Source organism: Mizuhopecten yessoensis, unplaced genomic scaffold, assembly GCF_002113885.1.
Source record: "Mizuhopecten yessoensis strain PY_sf001 unplaced genomic scaffold, ASM211388v2 scaffold3627, whole genome shotgun sequence".
In the NCBI taxonomy this organism is placed as follows: domain Eukaryota; kingdom Metazoa; phylum Mollusca; class Bivalvia; order Pectinida; family Pectinidae; genus Mizuhopecten; species Mizuhopecten yessoensis.
In genome coordinates this window covers 1,435,121-1,446,138 of record NW_018405139.1, presented here as the reverse complement: position 1 = coordinate 1,446,138, position 11,018 = coordinate 1,435,121, and the positions used below count along the sequence as shown (strand labels likewise).

The 11,018-nt window shown below is 32.8% G+C and overlaps 1 protein-coding gene across 1 annotated transcript; it reads right to left on the bottom strand.

Moving 5' to 3' along the window:
• Positions 1 to 1,035: 1,035 nt before the first annotated feature.
• On the bottom strand, positions 1,036 to 8,217 carry LOC110447862 (low molecular weight phosphotyrosine protein phosphatase-like). The gene is made up of 6 exons (XM_021493816.1): positions 8,114 to 8,217; positions 6,094 to 6,167; positions 5,534 to 5,650; positions 3,070 to 3,131; positions 2,386 to 2,485; positions 1,036 to 1,922 (listed from the first exon to the last, which is right to left on the bottom strand). Exons 1-6 carry the CDS (start codon positions 8,163 to 8,165, stop codon positions 1,830 to 1,832), a joined length of 498 nt encoding a protein of 165 aa, XP_021349491.1. The 5' UTR covers positions 8,166 to 8,217; the 3' UTR covers positions 1,036 to 1,829.
• Between the last annotated feature and the right edge of the window lie 2,801 nt (positions 8,218 to 11,018).

The following is an 11,018-nucleotide window of genomic DNA, read 5'->3' as shown; positions in this document are numbered from 1 at the left end:
ATGGATACATTTTGGGAGAATCCCCAATAGTTACATTTTGTGAGAGTTACTCAATGGTAACATTTTGTGAGAATCCCTAATGGCTACATTTTGTGAGAATCCCTAATGGTTACATTTTGTGAGAATTACTCAATGGTAACATTATGTGAAAATTACTCAATGGTAACATTTTGTGAGATACCTCAATGGTTACATTTTGTGTGAATCCCCAGTGGTTACATTTTGTGTGAATCCCCAATGATAACATTTTGTGTGAATACTCAATGGTTTCATTTGTGTGAATCCTCAATGGTTACATTTTGTGTGAATCCTCAATGGCGACATTTTGTGTGAATCCTCAATGGCTACATTTTGTGTGAATTCTAAATGGCGACATTTTGTGTGAATCCTCAATGGTTACATTCTGTGTGAATCCTCAATGGTTTCATTTTGTGAGAATCATCGATGGTTACATTGTGTGTGAATTCTAAATGGCTACATTTTGTGTGAATCGACAATGGTTACATTTTGTGTGAATTCTAAATGGCGACATTTTGTGTGAATCATCAATGGCTACATTTTGTGTGAATCGACAATGGTTACATTTTGTGTGAATTCTAAATGGCGACATTTTGTGTGAATTCTAAACGGCTACATTTAATGTGAATCCTCAATGGTAACATTTTGTGTGAATCCTCAATGGATACATTTTGGGAGAATCCCCAATAGTTACATTTTGTGAGAATTACTCAATGGTAACATTTTGTGAGAATCCCTAACGGTTACATTTTGTGAGAATTACTCAATGGTAACATTATGTGAAAATTACTCAATGGTAACATTTTGTGAGAATGACTCAATGGTAACATTTTGTGAGAAACCTCAATGGTTACATTTTGTGAGAATCCCCAATGGTTACATTTTGTGAGAATCCTCAATGATTTAATTTTTGATATGGTATGATCACATTAAATTATATGTACCTTTTATGTGATGGTTCAATGGTTACAATTAAAATAAATGTGAACTTACAAATCACTCCAACATTTGTTTTCATATATAAAATTTAGTATCTTCTTTGATGACCTCATTACACATAACCATAACAAATCTTTCTCATTCAGGTTAGGAGACTTCATTTTTGGTTTAATGGACACGTACTTATTGAAACTGTATTCTGAATATTCTATCAAAAATCCTCAACCCTTCATTCTTTCCTTCAATACAAATTGAACAAATCTGATTCCTTTTTTTCCAGCAACAAAGTTGTTTTCAAACTGACATCATTATTAGTACACAGATATCTGTGTAGGTGTTAATAAGGATGACACTTATATCCACAGTCACGGATATCTGTTTACTATCTATGACGTCAATTTGTAAACAATGTTTGTAAACAAGAAAAGCGGCGCATATGCCTATATGCGCTGCTTTTCTTTCTGTAGGCCGCTATTTTGAATTGTCATACTATTCTAAGTACGGCATACTATGTGTACCGAAACATGTTAACTATAATAAATAGTACTGATTAACCTTCTGTCGGATGGTGTCTAGCCATTTCTACCTGAATTTTCAATTCTTTTTGTGCTGGACACATGTATTCCGTTATAATAGATCTGCTGAAGACCACAACAACATTTGGGAGATTTGGATACAGATTTTTCAATCTCGTTTGCCTAGTATTAAACAACAACAGTGTAAGAACACAAAGGGTCACAATAACAACAGTCCCTGCCACATCTCTCCATTAAGGATAGCTCACACCTATATCTAGGCTCTAGGATAAGGATACATGCTTTCAGATCAGTGTATTGGCAACAACAATATGAGAAAAGGACAACACTCAGCTGTCAAGATGTCTTGCCTTCAAGTGACTTGAGATATGCTTCACAACATCTCACTACCTGGTCATATACCTCTTCAAAATCCTCAATTCTTGAACCCTGAAAAATATTTAATATTTTTTTTCATAATTGAAATAAAAACAGTTTTTTACTAACATGTACATGTACCTGTAATAAGATGCAACAGGTTTTTATTAACTAATCTTTATAAAGCCAGCTATACTAGGAAACTAACAATTATTAAGCAATTTTGAAATTTTAACTAGGATTTCTACTATCTTGCTGGTGTGAATTTAATTATCTTACGGACACTATTATTTTAATGATCCGATCAAACAATTCAAGAGTGATTAAAATAAGTCTATAAATTTGTTTCAAAATTATTGTGAAATAAACAAAGCTTACAATGTATATCTAACGAGTGGTAATCTGCAAAGTTTTATACTTGAGAGAAAGTATAGAACAACTAAACATGCAATATTTGAATATTTTGACAATTATTGTCAACACACTGTTAAAATATATTCCTCAATAGAAAAAACAAAAGGCAATTTATACTTACATAGTAAGGGTCATCAATAATAATTTTGCCATTGGGATCATATGTTCCAAGCATTTCAAGCACAGCCTTGCTTCCTTTGGGTTGAATGTCCTCAAGGTCCCTGTGAAGAAAATTGTACCCTTGACACGCACATGTACACTATCTCAGAAATGAATAAAGTATTCACCCTATTATTAATCCCGTTATCTTTTTTAAGCATCCTCTATCATTTTCTAAGCCTTTCATCCAGGGTAATCTTTTCTAAATAATTACAAAATTGTTTGAAAACAGTGTTTATTATGGCTATTAATATTTATCAAAATATTTAGCAGTCATTCATATCTTTCCAACATGCTAAATGCTGAGGAAATCTATGAGGTTGAATGTTGTACACTGGTTTTGTAACTTTTGATGAAAGGCTTCTGATAAAGTCCAAATTCCTAATTCAAACTCTTAGCACAATTGTTGATATTTGTTTTTGTTAATTCCATTTTATAATTAGTTTTTACAAAAGTTCAGCAAGGTATAAATTTCTTTTCTGAAATAATTTATCATACAGGTAAAAACGTTTCCAATTCAGTTACAGAATTTGGCAGTGGCACGGGGATTGTTAACAAATGTAGATCTATACCTTGAGATAATCTCTAAAGTAAATTTAAATGCATCCAATTACTGAAATATAAAATTGCAATGTTTAAATCTTACCTCATATTTTGCTTATCCATTCCAAAGATAACATCAAACTTATGAAAATCTTCTACATTAATCTGGAATTGAAAACAAACAGCAGGTACACTAAAAAGTTCAGCGTAAGGGAGATAACCTCCATTTGTTTTTATTACCAAACATGGCCTCTAGAAATCTTCACCAACAATTGTGATGACATCAGAACACAAAAACTGAGTCATTTCCAACAGTAAATGTATTTTTCAGATGAAATTGATTTCTAAAACTCTAAAAAGTTCAAATTGTTTTTTGAACATAATGATTTTGAAAGTTTGTAATGATTTAACTCAAATCTGAATAAGGAAACTTTCACAATTGCTAATGTCAAGCTTCCTCTTATCTTAAATCCAAAACTTTGACGAAGAAGTTGAAAATGAATAAAAATTAAAATATGATGTGCTCTAAACATAAGCCAAAGTACTGAAATAAACTTCAGTGACTGTTTTATAGTGGGGTTCAGAAATTAAGGGGACATTAGTACGTATCATCCTTTCACAGCAAGAGTGTGGAAGAGGAGCTAAAGGGATTGGGGTGTTATTTATATGGCAATCAAGGTGCATTAAAATTTAAGATTTAAATGCAGAGTTAAATATATATATATATAAGTATATAAATCACTGCAATATGGTACACAATGTAAGCAAGAAAGCTTAGGCACTGAACAAAAGTTCATGCTGAAGTACCAGCCCGCGGCCCAGTCTACCAATGGGGTAATAGGAACAAAGCGCAACTTGACAGAATGTTAACCTTGCTATGGTAACAGTTTTACTGTGTCTGAAAATAACTGTATCTGCATGTGTATTGAACCTCCTAACGCTTCAGTCGTGTAAATATTGAATTTAATGTTACATATGTGTTTGTGAAGAAGAAAAAAATACAATTTTTTGTTCAACATTGTTGGAACTTAACAACACACTCATGGACAATCCGTGTAAACCACTGTAATCTACTGGAATCACTCACTTCATGGACCAATCTGTTGTCTATGGAGTTCTTTTGTATGATGTATATGATTATGTGATAAGTATGGAAATGAGATATAAATAGTCCACACAAATTTCACAAATTTCAGTAGGTCTATAAGAAATCTAAATCTCATAGACCTTATTGCCTATGGTGTATAATTCTTAACTTCTCAGACTACTCAAGCAGGCATTGATTTACACGACATATTATATATTATCATATGCTTGAAAACCTTTCGCTATCACATTGAATTGGCCAGATCCTATACAGGTGACCAGTCTCCAAAATCCCATGCAAACTTGTTATCCGGTGAATATCGATTTCTAAGTATAGCCTATATGGAAATTCCCCGCAACCTCTTGTTGTACATGCGCAGTTAGACCGGAACGCGATCTGTCAGAAAACCACAGAATATGGCTGCTGGTGAATGCTTCGCCTCTGTTACATCTGAAAATTTCATAAAAATTGCTCGAAGGTAAAGATGTTGTTAACACAAAAAAGGCTGCCAAACACCCAGTATGTGTCCTCAATGCTTATCCTAAGAAATAGAACCTTGACGATGACTTTGAAAGCTACAATGTCAAACTGTTTGATTCGACCCTTGCTAAATTTTACACAGAGAACTGAGTTTTTTTTAAACATTTTATTGTTGAAGCATAAATTAAAACAGTTATCGGGCTTTTGTGCTGGTAAATATGATGTGATATGAAGCTGTAAAAGTTATTTTGACCTTGGCTTCACCTCAACTCAATATAACTTTTTCAGGTTCATATCACATCATATTCATCAGCACAAAAGTCCATAATTGTAGTATATAAACTTTGACAATTTTGGGTATATAATGTACACTATAAATAATTGAACTTACATTACGTATATTGTACAGATTGTGGATTGATGCACTGTGTTTTAGGCTGTTAGAGTTATATATCTGAATATTTTATCTTTTTAACTACACTGCCTTGGCCGTGAATAAGTCGCATCAAAACCTGTATTATCCCACAACTGCATGTGTCTCATCACTGAATGTATTAAATATCGCAGCAGTGTGACAGGATGTTTACTTACTGCATCGATCCTAATTATATATATAAGTGTAACGCCACTTTTATATCGCATTACTGCATTTTCTTAAGAGCAGAAGCAAAAGATGGCAGCTTACAGAAAAACTCTATGTAAACCTTCTTTTTTTTTAAATATGATCGACTTGAAAGATTCCTCAACACATTACAGCTGGTTATTGTATAAATCTCACTGCCATCGATTTCAAAAGTTACAAAAGTCATTTGGAAAATCTCTTGCCTTTTAACCGTATGAAAAATAACTAATCTGACTGAGATATATATATACTCAACATTCAGTCATTCGTTAAGGAATCTTTATTTTCCTGTAATTCTGGTCTCATCAATTAACATGATCGATAACCATACGATAATACAAGTAACATTTTTGTATAAATTATATAATCATTGCTTACCTGTCGAACAACATGTTTATAGTTTGTCACTCCTTTCTTCTTCAATGTTTTCATCGTCCGTTTATCTGGGGGACCACCAACATGCCAGTCCCCTATGGCAGCACTGTCCACATGCCACTGAGAGGAAATAGTAACACTTGATTAAAAGAAGCTATTTGTTTTATAAGGGCTATACTCTTCTAAATTACCAGAATTATATAGTGCACTCTGTCTAATCTGATACCCTGCGGAATAAAACTAACTGGTTGAATTACACAGTATGTTAGAATACTCTCGAAAGGTTTAATTGGATTAGTCATATCATAAAAGACAGGATGTTGGAATACTCAGGTGTCAGAGTGGACAGGTTTCATCACTGTACAAGTATATATACATGTATCTTGAAATATGAAATACAAGTACAGATGTAACTGAATATACAATCTGATTAAAATGGCACTGACCTCAAATTCAAATATTGATGAAAATGCATATACAAATGCACATGTATATTTAATGTTATATACATGTATCTCGTACATTGTACAATTTCTTTTTTATGCACTATTTTTTATTTTCACCTGGTCTCTTTGTTCTTTCGTTTCAAGTAGATCCAAAAAGACAGCTTCAGCAATTGGAGAACGGCAAATATTGCCTGTAAAAAGGAATGTTTCACTGTATGAAAAAAAAAGTGAATGAAGAAGTAAGAGAAAAAATTAGACTTGTTCTAAACTTAGTAATCTTTTGACTTTTATAAACAACTTAAAAGCAGCTCTCTACGAAGATAATATCAAAATAAAATTAACAAATTCTATGAAATGAAATATTGAAAATTTGTCTTTTTTATGTACCATAAGCTTTTGACACCAATCTAAGTGTCTTCCAAACCTCAAAATGGAGTGTAATTAATTATAAGAGCCAGGAAATAAAATGGGGAAATACTGCTAATACTTCCAAGCTAGCTCTTCAAGCAATTCAATGTGGTATAACCTTGGAACACGCTCACTAGTTCAGCATCGTCAGTGGTTAGATGGGTGCCCGCCTGCACATTACATTTGGTTGCAGTGTCGTGACCCTGTTGCATCTTGTAAGACCAGTTTCTATTGGCTAGGGAAGGTGCATTGGTACATAGAGAGGACCTGCAAGGTTCCCGGCCAGGCCAAGTCCAAGGACAAGACTTCTCAGAGGGCCGGGGAAATAGTGAAATATAGTCACGGAATATGGGGAAATACTAGCTGCCTTCCTGGCAAACTAGCATTTCCAGGAATGCGGTACAACCCGGAAATGTGCTCAATAGTTTCTTAACATCAACTTGAGCAAGGTTGTGGTGGTTGGACGGGGTGCCCGGATCGGAGTTACATTGTAATCAACACTGATGATATCAAAAGTTTTTGCATCATTGAAGACTTTGCAATATTTTTTTCTTTCATTCAAAATTAAGGAATAACTGCGGAAATCAAGAGTAAATTACACTATAGACCCAACCATATTTTTCCGTATCACTTTTATGGAGAAAATAATGAAATCTGACGTACAGTATGGTGTATAGTATTTACATGTACATGTATTAGCCCAAGTTTCCTCTGGCCCTGACACCAGACTTAGAGTTATATGGATCAAGAAAGACAGAAATTATGAGAAAGTTCAATATTTTTTATCCACCACTTTTGCAATCAATACGTAAGGTGTGTTCAAACAGTTGATATCATCTTAAAGAGTGCAAATTCCCTTGGCCAGAGTGGTTTCCGAATAAAAAATGGTTCAGTATTATTAGAGATATGAGTATTTATTTGAACGAATACTGTTGAAAATATTGTCATTTTTATTTCACTTAGTTCATTCCGGCCACCACTTTCACTTCTAATTTAAAATACTAGTTAGCATAACTTATACCACTGTAACGGGTATAAAATTATCTTTCTTATGCTGGTTTCCAAATACAAATCCATTATGTATTGAGAGAGCTATGGCCTAACAAATACAAAAACTCATAAAAAATCTCTTCATGCCTGAGTGCATTCCAGATTTTGTCCTCACCCAGAAACTGATCTGGGTTGATATATATATATATATATAGTAATAACAATAATATTTATTCAGGTAAAAGGCAAATAATACATGAATATCACATTTTGCAGATTGGACATAGATGCATATATTATCACAGAATGAGAGGTTTTGTTTATAAGTTATTTGTGCCATACGAATAGTAATCAGTCAGGTGTTAAAACTGGATTGGAGTAGATTAATTTAGGCCTTTACTTGGGATGACCCATATAAAGACACAGTGTGGCTTAATTTCAATGGGGTCGTGATCATCTAGCTACCAAATACATTAATTTGTTAGAGTGTCTATTCAGGCTATTGTATATATATACAATTTGGTGTAGTGATTTATGCCCATAATCCCGGTTCATAGTCAACGAAAGCATCAATGAGACTGACATGATGAAATACTTCAGCAGCTACATGTACATTTATATGCCGAATTAATCCAATGTCAAACTCAATTGATCTGTTTATAATCATGTGTGTGTATATATAGATTAAAGGATCCCCTTGATCTATTAACCACATTTACAGGTATAATAAATTTCTTACCTAGACAAATAAACAAAGCCGATTTCTTCGATCCAGCACCTGCTCCAGCCATGTTTTACTCAACCGGTGTCGATGGAAATTATGTACCTTAGTTTTTATTTTGTTCTTGTCGAGAAATTCTCTGTTACATACAAGTAGCTTTCGTTTACTATGGACTTAACCGGAAGGTCATACACTTAAACATAATTGCATGTTTTAGATATGCAATTTATTATCATGAAATGATGAAATCATCAAGGTAAACAATGTGTTCGAGAAGATTATATAAAGACGAAAGTGAAAGTAGGTTATTTATAACAAAATAACCGAACACGGAAACGGACCAAATGGACATGTCGTGTTTTAAAACTGATGAAATCATGTAAATTATTATACAAGATAAAAAAACTAATAATGACACATATTTGTTCTTTCTAAAATTCTAAATATTCTCACTGTGGAAAATTTTAATCAATTTCGAAATACATGATGAAAACTTGTATTATTATGTAAGTTCATTTATATATTGTTTACAATTCTCCGCTGAAATATTTTTCATTGCAGATTTAAACTTCTACACTGTAAATAATATTTCATGTCAAAAAAATAAATAAAAAATATATAGATAATTAGTGTATTTTATCTTTGTTGAAAGCTGTTTGAAGAAATAGTCCTGCTATATATGTTCACTGTCATTCACGACCATCTGGATTATCACCAAAATATTATACATTTGTATGTCTAGTATAATAAACGGTTTCATTTACATTTTGAGTCTGCTTCTTTCTGCTGATATAATTTGGAACCGTCGACATCTTTTGGTTACGGATATTGCCGACGATTCTCGACCTGCTGCTGATATAGCACATGCATTGAACAAAATGAATGCTGTAGATCTACATTTATTACAATTATGACATTAGTACATCGCATGTAGAGTAATGAAATATGTTTTTGAACAAGACCTGAATTTTAAATCCGTCGGTCAACACTTTTTCTATGACAACTTCTTCTTGAAAACTTTAAAATTATGATGGAGTGCTATAGCGTTTCCTCATATACATGACCTTGGCCTACTTTCAAGATCAATAAGTTCAAACATGCTTAATCATAAAGCCTAGAGCATATATACCACTTGGGTATTGATTATAATGTATTTCAGTCAAAGGTCAACTTTGCGCGTTGGTCGAGGTCAAAGGTGAATACGGTTTATATAATGGGTAACAAAAATAAGAATCTTCGGAAGGAATTCTTCTCAAGTCCATAGACCGAGGGTCCTGGCCAATAGGTACCTGACATGAAGCAAACTAAAATGGACTCATATCAACATATCATATTTACATTCAAGGTCAAATAATTTTGAAACTTCTCGCAGCATTTGATAAAGATATACTTGTATTTTGATATTTCATATAATGTCTTAGACCAACAGTGTCAATAGTTTCCCTTAAAATAGTGTCGTGTTTAGGCAACAGGTCATTTTTTTGCCGGGGTCAAAGGTTAACATACGTCATAATTGGTAAAATGTCATTCTATCCACGTTGCAATATGTTTTATCATTTTTCAATAGATACTGTTTTTAAACTATATATTTTTTTTTTCTTATGGTTGCAACCGAATACAAAGCTACATGTTAGACTATTTAGAGTGATAAGACCATTTAAGGATGTACACCTCTGAGAAGTCAAAAAATTCCTGTATCAAACTTTTTTTCTTATATTGATTTTTGGAAAAAGGAGATAATGGCATAGCAGAAAATGCAAAAAAAATAGATATGTCCGTGTGTTCGTTTTTGTGCTATGATCGGTCAAAGATACCAATTTAACACAATAGGTGATTTTAGGTGAATTTTCGGGTTTTGACCATTTGCAGAACAGATTCATACAATTTCTTCCAAGTGTGTTATCAGATATGTATGAATGTTTGTAGAATTGATAAAAATATTATTTTCTTTTAAATTATAGAAGTAAAATTTCTAAATCTTATTCATTTTACTCAGAAATGCGATTTTAGTTACCCCTACCCCTTATTTTTTAATGAAAAATGCACATTTTTTTCACCATTTTTTGCAGATTAAACGCTTGATATAAAAAAAATCCTGTATTAAACTTTTTTTGGTATTCAATGAATCAAAAGAAAATGTGTTTCTCTTTCTANGCAGTTACCCTAATATGTAAAAAAAAAAAATACCAATAATATATAACTTTCCACTTTTTTGCATATTATTTTAATCATATTGAACATTATACAGTTTTATTACATACTTACTAATAAATACGGGTTTTTTGCCTATGCGATACGACACAATTGCTCTAACCCATATCAGCCCTCGCCGTATCACACCCCAAAACCCGTATCAGCCCCCGCCGTATCACACCCCAAAACCCATATCAGCCCGCAAAACCCATATCACACCCCATTTGGAAAAAAATCGTTTTTCAATATTTCAAAAATTAAAATAAATCATAAGATAGTAGTTTTTATTAGTAAGTATGTAATAAACAGAATAAAACACGCCTTTTTCCATATCACACCCAGTATCAACCCTCGACCAATATCAGCCCGCGGGCCTTCGGCCCTTGGGCTGATATTGCAGTCTCGGGTTGATACTTGGTGTGATATGAAAAAAGGCATGTATTATTCTCTATGTACAGCAAAATTGAACCTGCTACATTTAAAAATGGTGACACAATGACAATTTAAGTGATTAATCTAGTGTCAAAAAAGGTGAAATTTTGCCCTTTGTGAAGCGCAAGAAATTCACATAAATACACTTTTTCAAAATGGCCGCCAAATTGGTCATTTTTTTCAAATTCTTGAAAAAAAAAATCTACGCACAACAGATATCTAGTTTTTTGACATGTTTTTCAGATCTGTGTTTGCTATTAAACCTATCATAATTTGTTAAATATTACAAAAAACCGTT

Bases quoted from the DNA above. Each gene is read 5' to 3' on its own strand.
- LOC110447862 (XM_021493816.1), bottom strand. From the start codon at position 8,165: ATGGCTGGAGCAGGTGCTGGATCGAAGAAATCGGCTTTGTTTATTTGT. The intron at 5,651-6,093 runs GTGAAAATAAAA...ATTTCCTCTCAG, and splicing joins CGAAAGAACAAAGAGACCAG to TGGCATGTGGACAGTGCTGC. The intron at 2,486-3,069 runs GTAAGATTTAAA...TTTTCTTCACAG, and splicing joins ATGGATAAGCAAAATATGAG to GGACCTTGAGGACATTCAAC.